The sequence below is a fragment of the Struthio camelus genome, chromosome 1 (genome assembly GCF_040807025.1).
Source record: "Struthio camelus isolate bStrCam1 chromosome 1, bStrCam1.hap1, whole genome shotgun sequence".
Classification (NCBI taxonomy): Eukaryota; Metazoa; Chordata; class Aves; order Struthioniformes; family Struthionidae; genus Struthio; species Struthio camelus.
Genome location: NC_090942.1, coordinates 29,067,687 through 29,094,918, shown reverse-complemented (window position 1 = coordinate 29,094,918; position 27,232 = coordinate 29,067,687). Strand labels below are relative to the sequence as shown.

Genomic DNA, 27,232 nt, shown 5'->3' with positions numbered 1-27,232 from the left:
GTTGAGTTTAGCCTTGACAATCTTTAACTATACAGTGCAACTATCTTTAGTTAGATTGTGATCTTACGGGCTTTGTTTGGCCTCTTCCTAAACCTATGTGGTAAACAACTGTGAGACAACTTCTCCTTTGATACCCAGGTTCGATCGCCATTGACTTCCATTGAAAGGCACCTCTAGAACTGAAAGCAGAAGCCAGCTCTGTAAAGTTTCTGTGGTTTGGTTGCTTCTATAAGTAAGTTCGCATGAAAGTCTAAAGTAAACCATTCCCGTTACAGGGAAACAGAGAAACCACAGACAGGCTTTTGCTACTACATTCCCAACAAGTGTCTTAAGGCAAGACAAACTGGACGCCATTCCTGTCAAATAAAAGGCACAAAGAGATAAAAATCAAATCGGAAGAATGTGGAATGAAAACAGAAGAACGCTAAAGCAGAAGATAAAGTAACAGTAAAATAAACACATGGTGATGCTTCTTTATTACCATTACATAGATGATAGATGAGTAAAATTGGGTTATGCTTATATTGTAATGGAAGAAAATAATTGCTGCCTTCTATTAGGAAACCACAAAGGCCCTTATTGATCTGTCATCCTAAGTGTATGTCTAGGGATATTTAATAAAATAAACAAAGACAAATAATTCTTTTGAGGCCCTGTAACTATAATTTCTCACACTACTTGCTTAAAAAGTTTTGGCAAGATCAGAAATAACACCACATCTCCTCTGATTATGAAAGCTTGATGTAGCTCGTTTAGATAATCTTGCAGCATGGAGGAAATGTTTTTTATACTGAGAGTAGAATGTGCCTGAATATTTTCCCTAACAGTCAGGCACCAGAAACCATCTGACTGGTTCGGTCATTTCCTCTGGAAATACTATCTCAAATGGCATAAAGAACTCTGCCTGGGCACAAAGCCTGTTCCTATCCATGCAGATTTCATGAAAGCTTCTCCATGGGTTTTGACATCTCAGAATAATGCACAAACAGGGACTAGGCAATGGGAAATATGCACTGACTGATTGTAGCGGGCTCTAAAATAGGTTTAAACCGTAGTAGTAAGGTAATAGGCTGCATCGACATTCCTGTTCAACACTCACTGCCTATTCTTACTGCTTCTCTGCTGAAACCCCACGTGATAACCCAAGAGTCTCTGTTGCACCCTGTGCAATACAGAGTGCACGGCCAGATGCACTTACAACCCAGGGATTCTCCAGCATTATGTATGGGTCCTCTACCCACCTGGCCTTGCCATGCTGGCCTCTGACTGGTGTGGAGCAAATATCACAGCCTAAAGGCTCTTGGGAGCAGATGGGCTTTAAATGCAGTCTGAACTCCTGGCAGGCTTCATAGGAGGGAAGTGTGGGTATAGGTATGGCTATGGCTGTGGCTACAGCTATGGGTATGGCTATGGCTATGGCTGTGGGTATCTCAGGTTGGGCCAGATTCAGCGCAGACGTACCTGTAGAGGCAAGGTCTGTGTTCTGTCCCTGGGAACCGGCCACATGGGCACCGTCACAAGGAAGTTTCCAAGGCAAGGCAAGGAGAAAGGTAGGTCGGGATGGTTATTTAGCCATTACCACATTGCCCTGAGTGGGAGATCTCTTCAGAGACTCTTCTGAGCCTCAAGAGCTATAGGGCTTAGGGGTTGACCTGCCACTCCTTGAGTGCTGCAAGAACTACAGGGAATTTTCCTTCTCCTGAATTCCTGCTAGGGGACTGTCTCTGTTTGTTTCCCAGTTCTGCTGGTTGATGTTTTATCATTTTCTCGATGAAAGCTGTATTTCTCTGTGAAAAAGTGGTATCCGTTAAACTATCATTTTCTGGAAAGGGCACTGCTTTATCAGCCAGAGCTACTAATAATGTTCCATTTCCAGAGTTTCAAATCAGATTCTTCCACTTAAGGCAGGGTTACCTATTGGTTATTAGTGTGAGAGAGTGACTGTGCTGCATTCTCTGGAATTAACACAAAAATCATTTCAAGCAGAAAATATATATTTTTTTTTATATTAATAGCCAGATTCTCTGGTCATGTGTTTTTTATTTCTCACAGTTTCTGAAGACCCTTAAGTAACTCTAAGTACTAGAACTGGGTAGAGAAGAATTTTATTATCCTGTGTAACTTTGCAAAATATGAAAAAATTTACTGTCTCGCAACAAGAGAGCTGCAAAATGTGGGCTAGTAGATATGCAGCAAGGAGGACATTCATTCAGAAATGTATAAGGTTCATCTCTAAGACACTTTTCCTGGGTTCAAACTGAAGTCTAAGTCTTCTTTCACCCCAGTTTAGGTTTCTGTGTACTCTGCTGGTGCAATGGGACTGTATCAGTCCCTCCTGAGAGAACTGTTCAGATTTTTTTATATATAATTACATATTCCAGCTAATTCTGTAGTGCACTGCCTGCAGATCTTCTAAGTCCTGGATTCATCCCAGCTAGCTTGGGTAGAGAGTTGAGACATCTAAGTTGGGAAGTAACTTTCTTCAGGTTCTGGTATCAAATGATACAGACCCTCCAGAGGGTCTCCATCTCAGATACTGTGCTCTTAGGAGTCTAACAAGCTTTCCATTTTTGTCTGTCGATGACGCTTTTTTGTCCTGTCTACATTTAGAATGTAAATCCTGACGAGACACACGTCTGCCTTTCGGCTCAGTCAGCACTAAACTAACCTCAGCTGTTTCTTCGCTTACAGTTTGATCTGACTCAGGACCCTGTATCACCTTCCTTATTGCTCACGAAAGCAACAGTAGGTAATGAGTATCCGAGAGACAGTTGTACTACTTGCACTTTCTAGGTGGCATGTGGGTTTCTGACCTCATGCTGCTTTTACATCAGAGTTAAGTTACTCCTGATTTCCATGGACAGAAGTAAAACCAGAGTCAAATCCCATATTAAATAAAAAAATACCGTTGAATAAATGATTCAGAAAGTAAGTGTAGGTAACAAAGAAATATAAGTAGAACAAGATATGCAGTGGGTAAAAATGTTAGAGGAAGAATAATCTCGGGGAAAATAAGCTTTCTTTTCTTCAGCCAGATGTTAATCTGCTTTTATGTAACAATGGTGTAAGTTAGGGCAAATTACCTGATTTTCTCCTACCTTCTGGCCTCCTTTCTGTCCTACATGTGTCTTGCACCACTGTTTTGGCTAGACATGCAGCTGTTGTGCAATGTTATCCTGGAATAAGACTTGGCACTATCTTAGGATGACTGTTCTACTTTAAATTCACAGTTTCTCTATTCCACCACAGCTTCCATGTAAATAAGGACTTCTGTGAAAAAAGCACTTGATGAACAGTACAAACGTACAGCAAAACTGCTTTATCAACATCTCCCATGCCTTATTTTATTTCATCAAACTGAATAATTAATCAACACCTCTGCTTTGATAATCTGTATACTGAGTTAAATGTTAAATTAATATAAGGGAAATGGGCAAAATACGAAGATTACTTAGGTCCATTTTTTCTGCTGAATCAATAGGATTTACTTAGTGCTAATGCACTAACCAGATTATGAGAACTAATGCACCACTGTTCAATGACAAAAGCAAATAACTCTTTGAATCATCTTGACAATAGAACATGTAATCATTTTAATTTGTATTACCTAATTACATTTAACATGGATGTCTTTTTACCTTATTACCTTAAGTGAAGCATCACTCCAATAACCTCCTTCCCCACCTCATTTTAGTAGTGAAGTAGATGAAAGCAACAAGTATTAGGAGTTAGTGGGAGACACTGTGTGAAATTTTACATCAGTGGAGTTCTTTAGAAAATTTCTTTCTCTGGGGTCAGAATTGTTTGTGTACTCTTTCCATTGTCTTTCAGTGAGTTCTGGGCTAAGTCGTTAAAATTGAAAGTGTAGCATAAAGGTAAAATTTCCCTCAATAATTTCTGCTAAATTTTTCCTTATTTTGCAACACGTACTATTTTGAAGGGTTGGTCAGACTATGCCCAGGCAGTAGCAACATCTGGTAGTGGCTACTGCGTAGTTAGGATTGTCTGACTGTTTCCATCTCAAAGGACTCTTTCTAGTTGCTTGCTTTTTCTTCAAGTCTTTTACTTTGCAGCTGAGATTTGAAAAATTTGTTCTCGAGAGGGGAGTGTATTTCTTCTATGTTTTATAAAACTTTGAATTGTTTTCAAATGCATGAGGAATAATGGAAAGAAGAGGAAAAAGGAGGGAAACAATTCTCTGCTTAGAAAGAGAGAGAAACAACTCTTTTACCATTTATAGTAAGGGTTCAGTGCCTCAGAAAATCTGAGAAGCAGGAGAATCCAGTCCACTGCCTTTGGAAGTGTTCGTTTCTCTCAGTGAACGCTGGATTGAGCTCATAGCCCCAAACCCTCAGTGTGTCTTTCACTGCTCAAGAAGAAAACCAGAAGCACAGTGGATCTGCTTCTGTGGGAATCATTTAGCACAGAAGTTTGTGCTAGATAAACCTGGCCCATTCTGTTTATTATTTCTTTTCCTCTGCTTTAGGATTATGAGAGTTGCTTGGTAAAGATGTCTGGTGCTACTCTGCAGAAATCAGCTTTTAAAAGTACATAGCATTTTAAATAATATTTTCTCTAGTGATGTGACTTCTGACTGAATCTGTTCCACTTCCTTAAAAAGTAGCCAATGAATTTTTATAGGACAGATTTCATTCGTTGTGAGGACACTGCAAGAGCGTCGGCAAGAGCAAGAGCGTGGATATTACGTAGTTATTTGCCAAAGTAGTACCTGAAGGAGAGAGATTACAGCTTATCTAGTACCTATTACAACCACACTGACAAGGAAATAAGCTGTCTTTCTGTGTTTAAGAGCAGTAGGTGGGGTATTCACTGTGTAACCCCAGCCGACTGTTCTAGTCTGGCTTCCATGGAGTTCCTATTGCAAATAATAGCTTACTAGTCCATTTGGGATAGCTCTTTCCAAGGACGTAATTGTCCCATCAGTACAAGTGTGTAAAATAGTTCAATAGGAAGGACTCCGTCTCTTCATTGATAGTATTTGGTAAAGGAAGTGAAAGAGCAGCATATGAATATTATATAATCTTGGTGCCACTTTTCACATGAATCTGGCCTGCTATTGAAGTAAAAAAAAATACAACAAAGTAAAACCACAGTACTGATGAGAGGCCGTCCGTGTTTGTTTACGCGTAGCTGCTTCTCTTGGAAATGCAGCAGCAAGTTCTGGGAGCTCACGCCATTGCTGTGCCAAGCCAGGGGTGATTCCCTCACATTTTTTACATGGAAGTGTAAAACAGAAGATACAAGTTCTAACACCAGCCCTTCTACAGGCCCCCAGTATGGCACTGATAAAGCCACTCATCCTGTTCAGATGATGTCCTGATTACTGGGTTATTGGGGCCTTGGAGATACTGCATTTCTGACCTGAGCAGAAATAATGCAACCTACCCAGAAAGTCATATGTACGATAGGACAGTAAAAGTTTGTTTACTAAAAATCCATAAGAAAATTTAGAGAGAAAAATCTGTCAAGGTTCCTCTCTTTTCCACATAGTTACTCTTCCCATTCAGAGGCTTCTTGTACATGTAAATTCTTCATTTTCACCCAATAGGACATACTCCTGAAAACTGTAGTTTATTATTAATACTAATTCAAGTCAATACCTTTCCAGCAGAAGAGATAAGAAACTGTTCTGGAGATTCCCTAAATGTCTTCTCCATTTTAAACTGGCTTGGGAATCAGTCTGATATGCAGAATCATCTCTTCATTCACTCTATACCACTGTTATTTTTTGAAAATGAATGTTTGTTGTTTGCAGATATCAGGAGCCAGTCCGTTTGGATTAGCTCATTCCCATGCTCCATTTTATTGCATAGAAATGCTCAAAGGAGAAGCGTTCTGTGATCTCCTTTTGGGTACCCACTTGTCTTGAGGGAGCCACATATCTGAACTAGACCCAGGAGCCACAAGAGAAACTGAGAGCTGCTATTTAGAAATGTCATTCCTGAAAACCAACAAGTCGGATAAGCTAAACAGTAAGAAATGAGACTCCTACCTATTCTCATTTTCGCTTGAGTTCTTCCAAACAGTAATATTCTATTCTTGATATTAGTAAATTCTGTCTAGTTACTTTCAATCCATTTCTCCGATCTGTCAAATTAATTTTAAATTCTAATGCTGTCCTCTAAATTGCTTGCAGGACAGCATGAGATGTACTGCAGTGACACAAAGTCATTAATTGGTAGTTTATTTAAGGCGTAAAACATAATATCCCTTTCTAATTGATCATGGCAGTTAACTAGGAAGAGCAGGTTTTGGCCAGCCCTGGAAAAAGAGACCTGAAGGAATGCTTACTGAACTATTTCTTCAAATTGCAGTCACCTCAAAGATCAGAAAAGCTCACAAAAAATCCTTAGTTAAACTTTTTGATTTTTTTTTCCTTGTGCCTAGTTATTCATACAGGCTATTTTCAGTTCTGACACTTACCTAACTGGGTGTTTTTTAGAGATTTTTTTTTTTTTGCTTGGCTTTAAGATTTCCACTCTGCTTTGTGTTTTTGGTTTCAAACGTGCAACTCTGTCAGAAATACTATGTTAATGCCAGCTAAATGTGGTGTATAAATCATCAGTTAACTGCCAAGCAATGACAACTCCTGATAGCCCAGCTCAAAGATACCTAGAGACTTTTTTGATGTGTTTGTCTTCCATGGACTGAATCCAGGGTACATGCCAAAACACCACAACTTCCCCTATGAACAAATAAGATAGCATGTGTTATCTCCTGCCCCTTCTGGGCACGGGCAGTGCTTGCCCACACCTCACTGCATTCCAGTGGCACACCTACACCGACTTCACAAAGCCTCCTCTGTGAATCACCCGTACAACTGGCACCTCGAATCACACCGGAGAAGCAGCAGAGCCCAACCCTAGCACTTACCCACACTCTAATCGTCCATTTCAATATTTGTGTGATTTGTCACTGGAACTTGGCGTAATATCCAGAGTGCATCATCTGACATCAGTTATTTTTCCACATTGACAGCCAAATGGATACTTATGTGTATACTGAGAGAAGGGGAGGGGGGCGAGATGGAGAGGGAGAGACGCAATCTTCAAAGAGTTAATGTAAAGCAGCTTCTCCCAACTGCTTTCTGTGTTATCAATCTTCCTTTAGTTTTCTGAGTAGCCTTTTAATCTCTGTATTCCTACTTTGAGATCAAAGCATTCATATTTCTGAGATAACTAACCTTACATTATAGTTAATCCTTGAAGCACCAAGTTTTATAAGAAAGCCATATGTGGAACAGTTTGCAGGTCCTTGGGCAGATGCCCAAAATTACAACCTTTCTGAGGAAGGCTGTTCTGACTTTGGGGAAGCTAGGTGTCAGGGCAAGGAGGAAAATCTAGCCACTTGCTGAAAAGAGCTTGAACAGGGTTTCATGAGGACTATCAGGATGTTCAGATCATGTTAACATGACCATGTAGGAGGAAGTGCTTTTTTAAGTTTAGCACATCTGAGTCCAAAGTTGTTTGCTTATGGAAGAAAAAGGACTTACAGTGAAGAGTAGAGGTCTCAGGTTGAGTGAGGGTAAAATGAGAGATCTGCCTCATTTCAAAAAGCATGAAAACTGTATATCTTTCTGCACTTGAACTATTCATACTCATTGTGTGAGTAATCTTTGCACAGATGTTTCACAAATACTTTTAGACTGGATAGGATATGAGTGCGAAAGAATAATGCTTTGAGCTTGTTTGGTGGCCAAAGTGAAGGAAAGCTAAATTTGTTCCCTGTTTTTGTGTTAGTCAAATACTGGGCTAAGAATATTTAAAGTATATTCAATTGTTATTCAGTGGGCCCAGCGTACAGTACTATTTCAGTTCCTGCCGAGCAAAACATGCCATACATTCACACTTAATAGCAAAACTAATACAGCAAGCATTTTAGCATATGGGTAACCAAACCAGTCACTGTTGTATCAGATCTAATCTGGCAGCTCTCTTTTTGTATTATTAGGAAGCATACAGAGATTTCAGTTGTTCTTATTTGATCTTATACAGTGTGTTATCGAAATGATAGAGCTGAAACACATTGACAGGCACCAGAGAAAAGCTAGCACCACTGCTGACTTCTAAGGAGCGTAGGAGCACTTGACAGTGCTGTTGCTGTGCATAGTTCCAAAGTATTACAGTTCAAGAGCAAAGGATTGAGATATTAGGTTGAACATTTTGTTAATAGCATTTTTCACCAGAGTTAAGCCAGCAAGAAATTCTTTATTTATTTACTTCGTTCATTGCTTTCTCTCTCGTACTACTTTGATTAAAAGTAGTAGAAGGAAAACCATTTGAACCCAGCAAATAAGAAAAGAAAATTTTAGTCCTGCTTATTCTTTAAGAGCATGATCCAGATCCATTGAATTTAGTGGAAAGACTATGATTGAGTTTAAAAGGCTTAATTCAAGCTTTAAAAAAGATTTTGAAAAACATATTTGTAACAAAAACAAATCATTAAAAAAGTAGGAAAAATCAAGCTCTGTACTGATTTTGACAGAGGAAACTATCATAAGGTACTTTATACCCTCCCTACATGCTTATTTATAAAGTATGTTACAGTGGGAACATGCTAGATGACTTCCAAATTTAAACTGGTTAGAGATCCTTTAGGGGGTTCCTGGTTATTATCTGTACAATCTCACCAAAAGAGATGAAGGAGTATCAATAGTAATGGAATTAGCAATTAATAGATTACTATTGAATCATAAGAACAGCAGGTTATATGCTTCTCTAGAGGTAACTTAAAGTGTATTGCTTAAGAATTATTCCAATGAAAATTAAAAACATGTATTCTGTGTTCCCAAAATGAAAGAGAAAAACCTGCAAATGCAGCAAATATTAAAGTGCACTCAAGACACACAGAGATTGGACAAAATAGTGCGTAAGCAATAGATGATCAATTTAACAGCCTAAATATTTATAAAGGTCTGGTTTCCCGATAGCATCATTAAAATACACAATCAGAAACATATTTTTCCTGTTTTATCTCCTTTTTCTCCTTTTTTCTATACTGTCACTGAAAAAAGTGGCAAAAAAAGAATAGAAAGAAAAGAGGACTGGAAATTGTTATTTTTATGCAAAGAAGATGAGAACAAAATTTGCAAATGTTTAGGGAATCACTTTTCTACTCTAGGAATAGATACAACACTGTGCAAGCTTTGAGGTTAAAGAATTCTGAGACCGTTGGAGGAAAAGTGTTATGGAGGTTACTAAAAAAAATCCTTGATATATATGCTTATAGGTATATCTTCTGGTTAAATAAAGATGCTATATTCTCATTCGTGATGATAGAATAAAAAAAAGTGAAAAGAAAACATTCCTATAACATTAAGAAGTCATTGCCTTCCTTGTCGAATATCTTAATGGATGAAGCAATTGAGTTTGAAACATTTAAAAATACTTTTGGTCAAATGCATTTGTGCTAAATGACTTCGCTCTGACAAAGATATATTCCTACTCATAGAGACAGTACTCATCTGTACTTCATTTTCAAACAGGCTTTTTCAAGAAATGCTTCATACTGCAGAGCACAGGATGATGAATATCGCTTAGAAGTTACAACGCCTTTGCAGAGGGTCGACTTGTTCATGGGCCAGTTCAACAATGTCCTATTAACTTCAATATCTGTCTTCACCAAAGGGAACCTTACCATTGCTAATCTGGGGTCGTCGGAGGGCCGCTTCATGCAGGTAAATGTTACAGTGATACCCTCTCAAGAAGAAATATACTGTAGTTTAGCAGGATGGTGAAAAGTGAGGGGCAGTATTACCCCAGATTAATAGGGCATTATAAAATTGGAATCGCTGAGGAAAATTGGGATGCTGAAACATCAAGCACTTAATAGAGCATTTGGTAGGTTTTTATATGGGCATTGGGTTTTGGAGTAATGGTTTTGGAACAAGTTCCCTCGTGATCACCACTCACTACAGGCTGGTTCCACTCACAGAGCAGTTTTGGTGACTACAAACTAGATTGTTTGCAAAGTAAAGTAAACTGAAAGCTCCGTCCTGGGTACGTATCAAACGTGGCAACACCAGCCGGGGCAGAAGGGTGACTGGTTCTTCAAACAGCTTCAAATATGTTTGCTATGGTCATTCCGTCTAAGGAATCAGGTTAAACTTAGTTCAAAGTAAAATGCCCAGACTGGTTATAGTGAAGACATAAGAGCCTCAGCATGAGTTGTCTCTACCTACTGCTCCACTCTTAGAGCACCAGATTATTTGCTAACATAGCCCTAGCTGTGAAATTGAGATTAGCTCCTCCTCTATCTTCTTTCAAGTCGCTCTGAGTGCATCTTTTTAGACTTTAGGGCTCTTGCTCATTCTTTTCTCAGTCTGTCCTTTCAGACACCAGTTCATCCTGTCCTCACACAGGATTTCCATAAGTGGATAAATCACGCTGTGAGAAGTTTGTCTCCCTCCACTGAGTACGCTACTAACCTAGACAGGTAGATTACACAAGATGTGTTCTTTGCAGGAAACTAAAGAAACCCATAAGGCCAATAGTCTTTTGAAAATTTAGCAGTCAAAATAAAACATTTGAAGATAAACTATTTTGAAGGCACCAAGGGCTCTTTCTGTCCACCCATCTTATTTCAAGCACTGCCATTCTGCAGTGGCCTGCTTGGAGGTCTTGGCTTTTCCAGCTGCTGCAGGGTTTGGCCTGAGTGTACATCTCAGTCTGGATCCCTTGTGCACCCAAAGTACTGTATCCTTTTAAACTCTGCCAGTATTACTTTTCTGTCAGTGGGCTCCCTCAAGTATCGGCCATCTTTGGCCTTTCTTGGTTCGAAGGCTGCAGAGAGATATCCAAACCAACAGTGTTATCCCTTAACTATCATTAACTGAAACCTGATCAGAAGGCCATCAGGAGTTGATATGCCTTTCCAGTTTTCCCCTTTCTGATAACCCTCCAATAGAAAAACACTTGAGCACATGTATCTTTTCATAGACGTCTCTGTGTGGTGTAAGTCATCAGATAGGATTAGAAAACAAGCCTTCCCTTTTTTCTTTCCCGTACTCCCATTCTCTGTCCTTACTGTGTACAGTAGGTGGAGTATAGGGACATACTGTCCCCAATATTTGTCAGCTCACTGTACGCACCCTTTTTGGACAAAAGGATTCCTATATCTCCATGAGTGCCTTCTCATGATGACTTTGTCATCTTTAAGCGGCACGTAGTCTTCAGTGCATGAAAGGCAAATGCTAAGAGTTACACATTAAGCACAGGAGCAATCTATTCTCTGCTCTTAAATGTTGCTACTGGTTCACACTGAGCATGAGCAACGTGTTTAACCTTTCTGAAGCCATTTCCTTATCTACAAAATACAGTTAATAACAGTTGCTGTCTTTTTTATAGCATTTGTTACTGGGCTGGGGCAAAGCTTTTAGAGAGCTTTGTTGGAAAGAGCAAGGCAGCATTATTTTTACTAGTAACGTTCTTTGAATCATTCATTCAAGTCCTGGACCAGACACTTCATTCAGACTTTTGTCCCACTCATGGAACAATTGAAATATTTCCAGGATACATTTCCCATTCTAGGTTCAGTTACAGATCAGAAGAAAAGCTATTGTGTAAAACGCACATTGCCATTGGCAATGGCAATGAGAAATATTCTCATCATTGAATTAGATTGGCTTGAGTTACAGAGGGAAGTTAGCACTGGGCTCATATTGTAACAAGTATGAGCTCTTTCTTTGAGGGTTTAGTGGAACCAGCAAGAAAATAAGTACATTGACTGCCTTTAACAACACTACCTCCAACTCAAAAACTTTTTTTTTTTTTTGGTGGGGGGAAGGCTTAAAATCACCTTGGAAAAGAGACTAGGTCTCCAGGATACAAGAGACACAGCGTTTTCCAGAATTTAATATTCATTTACATTAAATCTTTTTTTTTTTACATTAATAGTTATCTAGGAAGTGCTTTCAAACATGTTCATTAGCAAATGCCCAACTAAAGCAGATTTGCAATAAGAGTTTCTATGGAAATATAGCTATTAACGGCAATGAGATGTAAATCATTAAAGACAGAGCTATTAAATCAGCATTACTGAGGTATAATGGTTTAAAAAAATCAGGATAATCTAACGATGACTTAATTCATCAAAACAATATCCCCAACCCCTTCCCCACATTTCTTAGGAAAGAAATGTAATGATGTTTTTCTTTGTTTTATTCACAAATCTACTAGAGCATAATGCAAATGAGCTTCAGTTTTTATCTTTTTGCATACCCAACTTTTGCACGATTTGTTATTTACACTCATATTTTTAGCTCATTGTTCTTTGTACACGGAAAAGGTTGAGTTTTTATGTGCAATCTACTTGTAACGATTCACAGCTGATTATTTCCTTTCAGAGACGGAATTGCTTTCGGAGGTAATTAATTGCAAAATTCTATCTTTCATTGACCCTCTTTTAAACCTTGTTATATTGTGTTAGTACCTTAACAAGACCATATTTGTATAGCAATTATTTAAAAGCAACATAACAAAATAGTCACATACAGATTTCTAAAGTTAGAAACTCATTTCAGGTCTTTCAGTGTATCCAGGTGCCTAGTTAATCTTGAATTTAGACCCTCATTCTTTGAAATACCAAATCTTAAGTTCATATTTAGGCAACTTAGTTTGTGGCATAGATTTCAACAATAGCAATCTTCCACGAGGTTAAAAGAAATTGTAGTTTAGTGCCTCTCTTTCTGAAAACTGACCCTGAAGTGCCCGAATATGAAACGTAGGATAAATTAATGAACAGTTTTGACAGTTTTTAGTTTTAAAAAAACTATTAAGAAACCTTTATTGGAAAAATATATGTTTAAAAACCTGTGGTCACATCTAAATTGAACTGAAGCTCCAAGGCTGTGCTGTGGAAGCCAGTAGGTGCAGCAGCAAGCCGCTGATGCTTAACCCCAGACACATGTATTTGCAAATGTTTCTCCTGTTCTCCTCATATACTTGCTTATACTTGATTAGCAACCAACCACTTGGTTACTTTCTTTCTTTCCTTGTTCATTCTGTCTTTGCATACTCTTTTACTTTTTTTTTCCACTCATTAATTTCTGCCTTACTACCAACCCCTCATCTCTGATTCTGTTTCCATTTCCTTCCGTTTTGCTCTTACATCACACAATTGCAGCACAACGTTACTGCAAAATCAATAGAAGATTTACTGTGTAGTTTTTGAGACCAAGAAATTTTTCATTCTCTAGATGGTGGCTAGCTGATTCTGTTTTTTGATGTATTTAGAACTGAATCACAATGAATAGTTCCTGCCTTTACAAGTGATTCCATTGATGCTTATGGCATTACCCATCAAAACTGTGCTAGTGACTGAAATCATATCAGAATATAGATAGCTTCTTTTTTTTAAGAAGCAAAATTTATTTTACTTCTTTAAATAAAGCATTTGAGGAGCCAATACTTGGAATGCAAAAGCAGGTATGTTTTATCCAACCGGTGAATAGTCACCTGTTATTTGCTACTGGTGCTTTCAGTGAGAACAAATAGCGTTATTCATTTTAACAGCCCTGGAAAGCACTAACACTGGAGAGGAAAGACAGCCTCCTTCACTAAATGTATACTTTTTCAGCCAAAATCTAAAACTAAAATCATATTGATCTAGATGGTCCAAATGCAGAAGATTCATGACCTCTTTTAAGGAGCATAATTGGGGCCAGGAGGTAAATTCCAGAGATCTCCTGGAGAGTAATTGCAGCCCATTGACATACTGAGCGTGTTTTGGCTGAATCAGAAGTGTTAAACCTGTACTTGGCCATGAAAAGATTGGAGTTTGCAGTTTACTAAATATTGCGGAGTTTCTGTTACAAAACAGAGCAGTAATAATTTTTCTAAGACAGCTGACATGCATGAGACGGATAAGAAAAATGATTTTACTTCCTTCCTAACCTAGAGCCTGACAACAAGCTTTTCTCCCCCCACTTCTTTTTTTTTCTCTTGAGAAGTTGCAGCTGTTTCAGCCCTTCTTATTGTGCTTGTTTTCAGAGTGTGACTGGGAACATAGGCTAAAAGTACAGCTGTTGGGTGCAAAGTGAATCAGGTATTTCACAGTAGTTATTTGATTAGAAAATAGCATGCAGTCACACTGCTATAGTTGTAGAATCAGATTTTCAGCTGGTGTAAATCAGTCTTACTCCACTCAAGTCAAAGAAGCTGAGAATATAACTCAGGACTAGAAAAGACACTTTCATTACCAGCCCGTATTCTGGGAAAGCTATAGTTTGTCACAAAACCTCCATAATATATAGAGCTGAAATATCTTCTATTTTTGCTCAGTTCCAAGGTGAAACTTTTTTCCCCTGGAATTTGGTACTATTTCAGAGAGTGATTTTTTGGGTGATTAAGAAAAGGGCAATGTTCCTCAGGAAGGGGAGATCTTTCTGACAGCTCTGGGGAGAGTGGAGTTCAGGAAACTTTAACAAGATGTGTTCTGAAAAGCTCACATTTGATTTGGACTTTCCCATAAGCAAGAGACTGATGTCTCTGATGTATGCGGAAGCTCTTTTCTGCTACGGTACTACTTCTGGAAGCAGAATACTTCCTAGTCATGCTCCCTATGACTGAAGCTGGCCTCAGCAAGGTAAAGTCTGAGCAAATGCATTGCTCATTGGTGACATCAGGAAGAGGGAGATAGGGAAGTTTGCGCTGTAAGTTTTGCAGCCACTCTCTTCAGATAAGTTTTTAGCAGGGGGGGTCATATCACTCAGGGACCTTCTGACTATACCAGTGAAACTCAGAGTGCAGCGGGGCAGAGGGAGCTCTGGCAGCACTGCTTTGGGGACTATATGGGTAGTGAGGGTCTCCCCCATGGATCTGCTCATCTTTGTGGCACAAAAGGACGTCCATTCTGTTGCTCCTGGGGAAAAGGAAAGCGTCTTTCCCAGAGGTATGTCAGCCACATGCTGGCTTTAGTCCTGTCCAGTCTGGCTGGATGTGAGCCAGCTGTAGTTGAGAAGCCAAGAGTTAGCAAAACATGGTCACACACTGTCATATCGGAACAGTTTTTGGACTGAAAATGGCTTGGAGCACAGGAACCAAAGCATGAGCAGGGACTCACGACGACATAGATGTGCCTCATTGGCTTGGAGCACATCTCACGCAATAGGGCACTCACCCTCCTCGGGGCCTCTCTGCACATCTTGACACAAAACAACAAAGAATAATAAGCTTTTTTCACAGCACCCATTATATCCTAGTATTTGTAACCAGATTTTTCACATACAAAGGTGTGTCCAGGGTTAGAACAAAGGTTCAAGGAGCTGGGTGTGCTATCTCTGGTAGTGGCCAGGCTGGTGAAGGGAAGAGCATGAGGCAGGCAAACACACAGAGACACTTCTCCCAGTACCCTCCTGCTTCTGGCACTCTGCGACCCAGAGATTTCCTGAGCTGGACATTGTATCCACATCTGGTGTTTAATAGACCTTGATGGACTTCATTTCCATGGATTTTGCTGACTGCTTTTTGAAATTATTTGTTCTTTTGTCCTCCACAGTATCCTGTGACAATGAGTTCTGTAATTTCGTTATGCTCTGAATGACGAAGAGCTTCCTTTGGGGTTTTCTTAACCTGCTGCCTTATCATTTCATTTGGTGCCCTTAATTCTGTACGATGAGAAATTGGGGCTGGGCTCTCACGGATCTGTGATTTTGGAAATTTTCACAGGGTGAACACAAATCTGTTGGCTTTCATGTCTGAATGGACAGCATGCTTGATAGCCACACTGATTTTCCAGGAGTACTTATGATTAAAAACAAACAAAATCAAGACCAAACTATAAGACACACATCTCATTTCCCTGACAAGGGATAAATTAGCATGTGTCATAGCTGCTTTCAGAGGTTAGATGCCAGGAATATAATACATGTTACTGAAATGAGTATAGACAATCACATCTGCTTTTTATTTGGTAACTGCACTTAGAGCCTGGTAAGCTGTGTCCCAGAATTCAGTAAGAAGAGAGCCAACTCTTCGGTATTGCTCTCGTCTTGCAAACAACAAAGCGGCAAGGCCTTGCTTGCATCAGGAATGGAGGCTTGTACCCACGGTGCCTATTAACAACATGAGCTGACTCGGTGCAAAGAAGCACAGAGCTTTGCATCTTTCAGCGTAGTAATTCAAACCCAGTTCATACCGCTGCATACTGGAAGTCATTTGTGCCTTCAGACTGATCAAACTTCTTTTGATCTAGTTCATTTCCTACTAGACAAATATAGTCATAACAAAACCCGCTAGTGTAAATGGCAAGCCACACTGGAAGCAAGTGTGAGGAGGCCAAGAAATAAATGAGCATGGAGCTTCGTTCTAACAGGGCTGGAAGTAGGAAAGGGTGATGGGATAACGGTGAAGTCATCCAAAAGGCTTTCAGTTCCTGTTTCTGCCTTTCCTCAGTGGACCAGTTACCGACCTGGCTTTTCAGTACTGGCAATCTAACCAGCTTAAGGCTATATATAAAAATATATACACATGCTTTTACGGGAATGTGATTAGTTGCGATTCTTCCCACTTTACTGTTTTTAAACCATCAGATATCAGTGTCAAAATCTACATAAATAACATTTTGTATATAGGGTTCACTATTTAACAGGTTTTATAATAGCAGTTCTTGCCGTTGTGGTAGAGAATGTCTTCCTGCTCCCAGAATAAAATGTCAGCTATTGCATACTGCTAAATCTATAGAGTCAAATTAAAATTAACACCTGGTGCTGAATAACTGTTTTGAAAGCACACATGTTTTAATATTCAGTTCCAGTAGAAAAGCTTACACCCTTCAGAGCAGATCCATTATACTCTCAATGGATTAGAATGATATACAGCACTCAGCGAGCTACATATGTGCCCTTTGCAAGGCTATGCTGCATATCCTGGGGCATTTGAGGCGTTACCCAATAAAGTTAACCCTGAGCCTATCTCTGCTGGGTAATGGCCTCCACCTGCCAGACATCTAGGGAAAAAATAACAATATGATACTTAGATGGGATTGCTTTAAGAAGGCCTCTCATTTTTGCAGAAGATATTTCGACATGCACACAGTAACATTTGAAATTCAATCCTGCTGACTAGCAGGACTGAGCATCAGAACGATTTAAAAAAAAAAAAAAGCTGTTGCATGCTGTTTTTTAACTGAAATTATTACAGTCTTAATTTGCAAATTATCTAGAAATTAACTTACAATCAAGTCTTCTGACTTAAGACTGACTGATGATAATGAAAGAATATTTAAATTAATTCATTTGATGTTCATGGACTTAAATCACTGACTTCCATTATAAAGGATATATTAATTTATCTGTTGACCCTTATCTTTACGGAAGTGCTTTGAGCTACATGGAAAGTTTTTATATGTGTAAATATATATATATATATATATATGTATGTATATATATATATGTTTTAGTGCCTATTATGTGCCTCTTCTGAATATCAAGAGTAAACATGCTAGTAAATTAAGTCATCTTCTTAGTGTTTTACTTGAGTACCCATGTTCTTCTTAGATAGAGGGACTTAAATATTTTCTTGCTTTGAGAAGGACGTGTAAGGTTGCAGTTACTTATTATGAAAATAGTTTTCAGCAGGGTTATTTGTACGAACATAAGAATAGCCACACTGATTCAGATCATCGGTCCATCCAGCTCAGTGCTTTGTCTCCAGCTGTGGTGACAGTGGATGCCTAGGTATGAGGGAAAACAAATATAATACCTCCTCCCTCAAGCCTCCAACTATTTTCAGTTCTGGGGATTTCCTGAGCTATCAGGTGATGTCAGTTTTGTAAACTCCACTGGAGCTTGTGGAGTTTCTTGTGAATGTAGAGTCTCCGTGCATTCACATCCTTTGGCAAGAAGTTCCACAGGTCCAACACATACTGCTAAGGAGTCTTCCCCTTCTGTTTGTTTTGAACCTGACTCTCGCTTTTGTCTTTTGAGGGTGTTTAGTTCTTTTATTGAATGAGACAATAGATGGCCAGTCTTGTGTCCACTCCCTCCTGGCATGGAGATTCTGTATGCTTTTATCCTGTCCCCCCGACAAAGTCAGCTTTTCCACCTCTAGCCTACTCAAATCATTCTTCATGGGGCATCCATTTCAGCCTTTTAATAATCTCTGTTGCCCTTCTCTGAACCTTTTCCTGTTCTAACATACTCTTTGTGTGATGAAGCAACCAGAGAATTCTAGGAGTTGGCCAGCCATAGGTTTATATAATGACATAGGAAGTTTTCTGATTTGTTCTCTAATTCTTCCCTAATGATGCCTAATTTTTGATTTGGGTTTTCGGAGATTTTCTTTGACTGCTGCTGAGCAGTGAGATGATGCTTTCATGGAACTATCTATCAAGTATCACCTAAAATTTATCTTCGTTGTTGTATTTCATCTGCCATTTTATTGCCTTGACACTCTATCTTTAAAGTCCTTCTGCCATCCTTCATAGTCTGTCCTCCTCACCTTGAATGTCTTCAGATCCAGCAAACTTTGTCACTGGACTGCTCACTCACTTTTCTAACTCATTTATGAATATATTGAACAGCATGGATCCCAGCACCAACCCTTGCGGTACTTCACCTCTGGTGACCTCTGTTGCTATTGCAACAGCTGAACATTTCCTCTAACCTGTTTCTTCCCTTTTAGTCAATTATTTATCTACACAAGACCTTCCCTCTCTCCTATCTGCTTGAGTGCAGGCACGCAGATATCCTTTCACTGCTTGTATGCACTGGAGAGATGCTTGATTTCTCGTTGTACTGTAAAAAAAGAAGAACCATTTAGATGATTAGCTTTATAAAGAGAAAAGAGAAATCCTTGTAAGAATTTGTAAAGAGCAGTCCTTCTGTAAAGAGAAATTCGTCTGTCCTGCAGAACCATGTCCATGGGCTCCTTGGAGTCATGCCACACAGTAGACATACCAGCCCAGTCCCAAGCGGTAAAGAGCACAGGTTTCTGAGAACAATACTGGGGTCCTAAGTAGCTGCTTCTTCCTGCTGTAGAACCTGTCTTAAAGTTGTCTTTCTCTTCAGAATTATGTCAGATAATGTCAGAGTTACAAGGACTGGGCTGATGCATGCAAAAGCTGCACAGTTATATAGGCCAGAAAAAGCATTTTTGCATCTTGGATCTGTTGCTGCAACACTGTAGGCTAGTATATCAGTTCTAAGCAAACTGTAAAGTCTTTTATTCCATAGTCCCAAGTAAGTTAGGAGTTGTAATTCAAGCTTCCTGTATGTCATGAGGTCAAAGTCTATTCCCTTGGGCTTTGAGCAGGTGACTTGACTCTCAGCCTCAGTAAAATAAAGGTCAGGCAGTGCTTAAAGCACGAAACAGTTTTCCAGGAGTGTAGAAATGGGATCCAAAGTTTCATGTATTGTTCTGAGGTTGCAGCTCAGGCGGGTTTAAAGGGTTAACTTTGTAGCGCAATCAGAAAGAATGTTTGGCAATAAGAGGAAGCCTGGATTAATGATAGAGAAGAATTCTTAGCATTTTATAGCGGTGGGTATTCGAGATGAGACATGGCTAATGATCAACTAAAAAGATATTTGCAGCTGTGGTGCTACCTCTCCTCATAATGCCAACATTAATCAAGCTTTTTCATGCAGCTTTGCACTTCATTTTATTTTTCCTTGTCCTGAATGTAAAAACTCATGTGCTAATACACTGCGTCAGAGGCCATACTTGTGTGTCACCAAAAATGATCAGACCTTACTGATTTCTAAAAGCTGTGTTTTCTGCAATGTGAGACAAACCTACAGTAAATTCCTTAACACAACCAGTTTCATCTGTAAGGAAAGAAAGCCTCTTGTAACCCCAAACTGCAAATACCTCTGGGATGTGAGGCACTTATCACCATGAGTTAGCTGCTCGTATATTTTATTTAAGTTTTGAGTTACAGCAAAGCATGAGCTGAAATTACAGCATCCTTAAGTCTAGTTTTGGAGTCAACCATCTTGTTGAAAGACCTTGGCAGCATGGAAAGCCAGTGAAACCGTATAAGTCAATGTCCTAGCTGTTCTAACGTTGGCTTAGGACTCAGAAGAAAAGCTTCGTTATGATAAAAAATTAAACATTTGACATTCAAGTTATTTCCAGAATGACTTCTCTCTTTTTAAATAATGAACTCCGTTGAATCTCAACTTCTCAACAAATGTTGATTATCTAAATTCCTTGAGTAAACTACACGTGGTGCAGCTTTTGAAACATGAACATGATCTTCCCTTATGTAAACAATCCTCTGCCTTTGTTGCCTGATGCTATCACGTTTGGGCGCACATCCTTCTGGATCGCAGACCCAAGCCTATAAAATCTTGCTATCAAATATCCACCCCAATCTACAGATACTTTATGCCTATGCTTAACAGCCATGACTCATCCCATTAAAGTCAACAAAGTTACAGTAGTAAAGTTAAGCATGTGTTCACAGGAACAGGCCCAAATTCTCAGAAGTATTTAGGTAACTCAAGATGCAGAGAGATGACTAGTGGGGGATTTTCATACTAGTGTGACTAATCTCCCTAAAATCTCTTAAAATCAATAGCCAGAGAGCAGGCTCTTGTGAGGGAGCTTCAGGACAGCTAAATTAGGCTCCTGTTTTGGAACATCTTCTGGGGGAGCCTCCGGCTCTCCCTGTTGTTGAAGGAGCGCCTGGACACCTGGCTCTGCAGAAACCAGGAGGAGCGTGATCCAGCGCAGCGAGCTTGTGGCCTCGCACCCTTACCTGCAACCCGCACCTCCCAGCAGCCAAAGCTTTGTGCTCTAGCAGCCTCCCTGAGCATGGGAACCGAACCAGATGGATACAGAGTTAGGGAGCAAGAACAGGGAAAGAGAAGCAGGCCTTGACCTCTGAGACATACATAGCCTTTTTCTGGGGCATCAGATCTGCCTCTGAAAGATCAAACTTTTCAAAGTTTCCAAAGACCAAAGAGGGTCTGTATCCTTTGTACGCATTAGCACCTCCTTTAGAGCTTCTCATGCTAATGAAGCCTCTTTGACTGATACAGGCTATAGACTGTATGGTATTGAATCCATGACAGTGCCTTTTTCTCTCTGTCAATCAGATGCAATTTGAGATCCTGAAGACGGTGACAGTGGGGGCAACTCCTTGGTCTTCCTTTTCTTTTCCTTGTCGCTTAAATGTTCTTTCCAAGTGCAAGGTCTTCATGCTCTAAAATGCGTAGTAATATAGCATTGCAACAAGTCCAGTGGGTACTCCCTGCTCCCTCCCTCTCCCCACCTTAAATTCATAAATATTAAATACACAAATCAAATTTGACTTTTCATACTGAAGAATCAACATGAAAATAAATGGAAATATGTTTGACCTTCTAAGGCCTGGAGTTTAAGATTCTTTTAAACAAACACTGTAGATAGATAAAATTGTTTTTCTCTTAAACATAGCAAGGCTGACTAAATGACCCAGCTTTATTTTTCACAGTTGATTTATAAATACTTGAAAGTAAAGGACTAGAAAGCATGCAATGATTCCTTCATATTTTTATAAATATGATATGTTTTGAAGATCCTCCAACAGCCATGATTTTGCTATGTTAAATAAAGTTGATTTCATAAAGGTTTAATCAGATCATGATGGAACATTATGCAAAACATTATGCAATGTAATGCAAAGTAATTAATGCAAGCACAAAAGTAGCAGGGATGTGAGAAGGCTGAGCGATATGCATATGTGTCACACACTGCCTGCTGATCGTAAGAATTTCTTTCTTTTCTAGATAGTGATTTCCCGTTCAGAATCCACAGCCCCACACGTCAGTTTTCAGCTAGACTCCCACCCTGTCTCTCCCCAAGTTGTTGTTGAGCGTTCATTAGGAGCAGATGGCTATACCCTGGTAGTGACTGGAAAAAAGGTGAGTGGTTCGTAATCTAATCATTTTGTGCGCTGTGTAAACCCACATTCAGAGCAGCAACTTTCGGTAAGAGCAACTCTTCAGAAGACTGCGTTATGTTCTGCATCCTCTCAGCCTTTCCATTCCCTTGGGAATGTTGGGGGTTTTTTTCCTCAGAGGTTTTTTTTTCCCCTACTAAACAAACCAACAGATTAATATTGAGAAATCTTTAAATAATGTGAGAACGGTGATATACACCAACAAAAGCCAGGAAATGCAAATTTAAGGCTGAAACCCTGTCCTTAATTCAAGTGCTTGCAAAGAAAAACACACAATGGCTTAAGGAAAGAATGGTGTTCAGAACTTCCTGGCTTTTGTTGGTTTGTGTCATAATATTATAACTATTTAAATAGGGATGCGTGTGCAAGTGTTATGCATGTGTGTTTAAAGTTGGAGTTCATCGTGTTAATGTCTAGTTTGCAAAGGGCTAATAAAAGATGAAGAGATATCATAAATATAAGTCATAAGTAGGATGTGTGTTATAGAATGGGTTTAGAACATCATTGCATTAGCAGATAATATTATAGATAATCCTAAACTATAACTATAAGCAATAATTTGACCGCTTGAGTTCTATAAGAATTCTATAAGAATTATAGAAATACGCCAGCCAGTGTCAGTAACTGTCAGTAAAGACAGTTATTAATCATTTACTAGAAATGTATGAGATGATCTTTGTCAGAATAATCTTGAAAGCAAACATACCCAAAATAAATTTAAGAATGGTATTGAGATATAAAGAAGTATGATGTACTTGTATAATAATATAGTTTTATCCTAATATTAAAATTTTGAGTAAAATAATTATCACGTATTTATAGTAACTATTATAATCATTATTTTAATACTTTAAATAATTATTAAATAATAAACCCACTGCTGATAAACTGATGTTAAACAACAGCACAGGTATAGTCGTGTACTTTACGTGTGTCATAGATGCTACCACAGCGTCACCACAGCTGAAGTAGCCATCAAGCCTCTTTTACAGACGCATGAACAAAGACGTACTGAGATACGCTGTTTTTCCAAGAATTAGTACAGAATTGGGAGGTGCACACTGCTATTTTCTTTTTCCGTCAGCCAAAAATGCTATCTTGCTGTAAACACCAGATGCTGGTAGTAACTGTATATAACATTAAGATGCCTTTACGGTTTCTCCCAAGTGAGTTTAAAATCATGTCAGTTAAATTACTTATAAGATCTTATAATTACTGAGCTAAGGAGAAGGAGAACCACGACTTGCACATCTAAAATCTTAGTAGTATCACGTCATGTTGCATAAATAGAGACTCTCCTTGCCGTTTTGTGGGTGTATTATGGAGATCTATGCATCATTTCTTTCCATCAATAGATAACTAAGATCCCATTGAACGGACCGGGCTGTGAGCATTTCAAGTCCTGCAGCCAGTGCCTTTTGGCACCTCCCTTCATGCAGTGTGGCTGGTGCAGCAAGCGGTGCGCAAGGTCTCAAGAGTGTGTTGAAGGGACATGGACCCAGGAGGCATGTTTGCCTAGAGTTTATGAGGTAAAGTGAAGTGATGTGTTTCTCACATTTATCTCTGTCATAAGAATGCACAAATTGTTTCAGATGTATATTCTATCCAGCAGACCATAGCAATGCCGCCTGAGCCTTCACATGCTGGAGGTGTGCAGAGACCCTCCTGGCCAACCCATGCAGGACACAGGGCAGTCTGTCTTCCTCCGTTAAGAAACCCTGAGGTTGCAGAGCCCGATGTGACGAGCAAGGCTCATGTTGCGATTGTTTGTTTTTGCTGCTTTAATCTTGCATCATGACACATTGAGATTGGAGGTGGTCAATCTCTGGAGAAAGAGGTGGCCTCAGATGTTCTCTCAGTCAGAGAACAAAAATGACATAGGGGAAGCAAAGGAGAGCAGTCTCCAAGCTTGTTTCTTTAGAGACTTTTTCTGTTCATTTTTATGTAATTAAGATAAATGAAGTGTCTGCTCCCCTCATCTTCCCCTCAGCCCCGCTGTTCACAAGTAGCTGCCGCCCTCATGCGAGACTTGCCCTGAGTGGTGCCAGCTCAGGCTCTTGCCGCGAACCAGTCTGGCTAGGCTTCCGAGCACCCTGTGGGTGCAAAAACTCTGCAGTGTGGAAACGTGGTGGGTCAGAGCCAGCCTGGCTTGTGGTTAACAGAAAGCAAGGTGACAAGAGAGAACGTCCTTCCCCTCAAACCCGTCTCGCAGAGGAGGCTCCTCGCGCCCATGCCAAGCCGTCCTGGTTCTGACTGCCGCAGCACAGGAAGGCATCCTGTTTAACCCGGTAGGAGAGCCCCTGTCTCCCTTAACCAAGCTCTGTGATGGAACTGTGAACCAAAATGCTACCCTAGAGGAAGCAGCTTTTCCCCCAGCTTAACTCCTCGCTCCCATGGGGCTGATGGCCGCAGACGCTGGCGAACAGGCCCCGGCTAAGTGTGCAACCGAGGGCTGCTCTCAGTTGGTGAAGGCCCATAAAGGATGAAAAGTGTGTGAGAACAAAATTACGTAGAGGAGCAAAGACCCACAGCAGTTCATTGCTGTTTTCATTTAGCTATGGTTAGTGCAAGATTTGTACTGGCTGAGTGTACGTTTAACCAAATCATTTTATGTTAAGTGTGAGGTAATTATGAAGGCTTGGTTTTATGGAACAGTTTACGGACTAGTAAACAGAGGGCAGAGCAAACGTAAAACTTTCTGGTAGGACTTATATCCATTTACTTTTATTAATACATTTAAACTATACTGTGTAGTTTAAAATACATTTACCCTTTATGAGTATCTGGTTTATAAACAAAGATGAAACTTTGAATGCTAAACTCTCAGAGAGAGAGCAAGAAATTCTTTTTAAATAAAATAATATTTTCCTTAAACCAGGCACATGATTTCATGTACAGCAACTTTTTAAAGAATAGCCAGGCAAAAGTGCTGAAAGTTCAGATTATGTGAGTAATCTGGAAACACATGTTAACAGGGGTTTTTTTTCTTTTCATGCTCATGTTTCAGATACAAAATTTAGGGCCAGCACAGGAAAACTGCAATGAACAAACAATGAAATGTTCATAGGAATCAAATCAAAACCAAGTCAAACCCAAAATGGATATCAAGTTTTGTGTGTGTGTGTGTGTGTGTGTGTGTGTGTGTTTGCCTTCTATTGCCATTTACAGTTGGGCAAAGGAGATATGAAACATTACTAAATCAGAATGTGAATAGTTTGGATTCAGTTTACACAAGAACACAGTTATTTCAAAAAGGCTGTAACAGATGATCAAATAGTCCTTTCAGCCTTTAACTTCTGTGAAGCAGGGAATCACAAATGCAGACAGACACTGAGAATTAGTCCTGAAGCGTTTCTCTTTACTTCTGCAAGACCAAACTACTCACACCCATGTGGCATAGCTTGTTCTGTTTTCCCTAGAGCACAAGCAGCATCTCTTAACATTTTTCCTTGGCAAAACTTTAGAGCTGTGGCTATATGTTGACATACCTCCAAAAAGATTTCTAAGGCTCTGCTTAGTTTCTGATTTTCAGCTGTGCTAAGCTCTTATAGCCCCCCTCTAATTTCAGTGGTTGTGGGTGTGGGTGTATGTGAGCACACACGTGTGCGTACGTGTGCGTGTGTGTATTTGTGTTTGCTCAGCAGTTTAAAGAAGCAAATGTCTGGAGGCCACACGAGATGTTTGCACTGAGCAGGTGTCTCGGGGAAGTCGTCCCTGCAAAGCGGCTGGAACGACTCGTCCAAGGGAGCGTGTGTCCGCGTGCCTGGCGGTGGGGAGCAGCGCGGAGCCAGGGGCGGTGCCACCCCGGGCTCCCCCTTCCCCACGCACAGCCCGGCGCTGCGTGCTCGGGCACATGTGCCTCCTTCCTCTGTAATGAATATGGAGCTGTGGCACTGACAAATCTCAAAGTGAATCTCCTGCAGTTTTGAATTACAGCATGCCCACGTTTGTGAAAGTTGTTTCTAGAAGGCTTGTAAGGAAAAAAATGCAGCTGAGTACTTAAATCCCTTTGGATTGCTAACTGTTAAGACAGATTTCATGCTCTGCTGGACCATGACATTTAACATTATTACTGAAAAAAATATAAAACAGATTATTCATCATCTTCTGATCTGTCTTTAAACCCATATGCATAAAATATGAGAAACAAGCTTGTTTTGTTTCCAACAAACAGAGGATGACCTGCTTTCATGGTGTGTGAAATTCAGTTCTGAACCCCCCTAAATATTTTGTAGATTTCGGAGGGCCAGATTGCTTAATATATGTCATATGATAGCTTTAACCTGAAGGGAGTACGCAGATTCTCCGAGGGTCTGATCCAAAGGTCTTCAATAAAGTTTTCCCAGACTATTACATGGAGTGGTGCTTAACAAACAAACAAAAAAAAAGATAGATTTTCTTCTTATGGAGAATGGTGGAGAAGTCCAACATTTCTCTGCTGGAGTCCTGTTGATCCTTCAATCCTTTCGCCTGCTGTAAGCATCTTTTCGTTGAAGCCTTGGTCACAGCGACTCGCCTCCTGGCGGGTCTCCGCAGGGCGCCCGCTCCCTCGGGGCCACACATCTGTCCGAGCCCCCGCTGCCGGCCAGCACCGTCCCTCCCACCACGCTGTGGAAAACGCGGCAACGCTGGCGCTTCAGAACCACGTTTCCGAGGCGAACAGGCCTGCTTCTCAGAGCAGCCTCCATCCCGCGCTCAGCCCTGCCTACTTGGCACGGTAGCCCTGGTGAAACGCCTCGCAATTACGGCCTCTGCCAGCCGAGCCGTGCGTTTTGTCACAGCTGAGGAAAGCTGGGGGGCTCGGATGGGTCTCATCAGCGCTCGCTTGGAAATGAAACAAATTGCAGTCATCTGTGCGCGGAATTCAGGTCACTCCGAAAGGTGAACTGCATAAAAGGAAAAATAAATTGGTCTGCCTTTTGATACTTTATTGTGGTTTAAAACCTGACACAGTTTGTTGTTGTTTTAGAAAGTGAGTCATTTCAGTTAACTTTTATCTTAGAAATATCAAGAACGTGGGGCATTCTGCTGCCTGTTCGGATCGGAGGTTTTGTTGGAAATTTCAAGTGTGGCCTGTAGATGTTCTTGCCTCTTGATTAAAATGAATGGGCTGTCGAAATTTTAATAAATAGATACTTTCTTCCAGCGATTTATAAAGTATGTGAGTGGATGTTAACGTAATAGCTGTCAACATAAACAAAAGAAAAACACAGTGTTTTAACTTTAAAAAAGAAAACACAGTTTTGTCTCTCTTAACCCAAAGTCCAGAAAACACCAGAGTCAGGAAGAACTTCAGGTCTTGCAAGAGGACTTACTCCATATTGTCAGT

General features: G+C 40.0%; 1 protein-coding gene across 5 annotated transcripts in view; it reads left to right on the top strand.

Annotated features, from left to right (window-relative positions):
• Positions 1-27,232, top strand: part of MET (MET proto-oncogene, receptor tyrosine kinase) — a 91,398-nt gene that overhangs the window by 25,262 nt on the left and 38,904 nt on the right. For 4 of the 5 annotated variants that reach the window (XM_068932682.1, XM_068932673.1, XM_068932692.1 and 1 more), the window contains exons 3-5: positions 9,506-9,697; positions 21,731-21,865; positions 23,259-23,432. In XM_068932682.1, the coding sequence (XP_068788783.1) occupies positions 9,506-9,697; positions 21,731-21,865; positions 23,259-23,432 (501 nt within the window). Of the gene's footprint in view, positions 1-7,386; positions 7,392-9,505; positions 9,698-21,730; positions 21,866-23,258; positions 23,433-27,232 lie in introns of those variants that run through there. The other variant, XM_068932709.1, reaches the window with a different exon arrangement.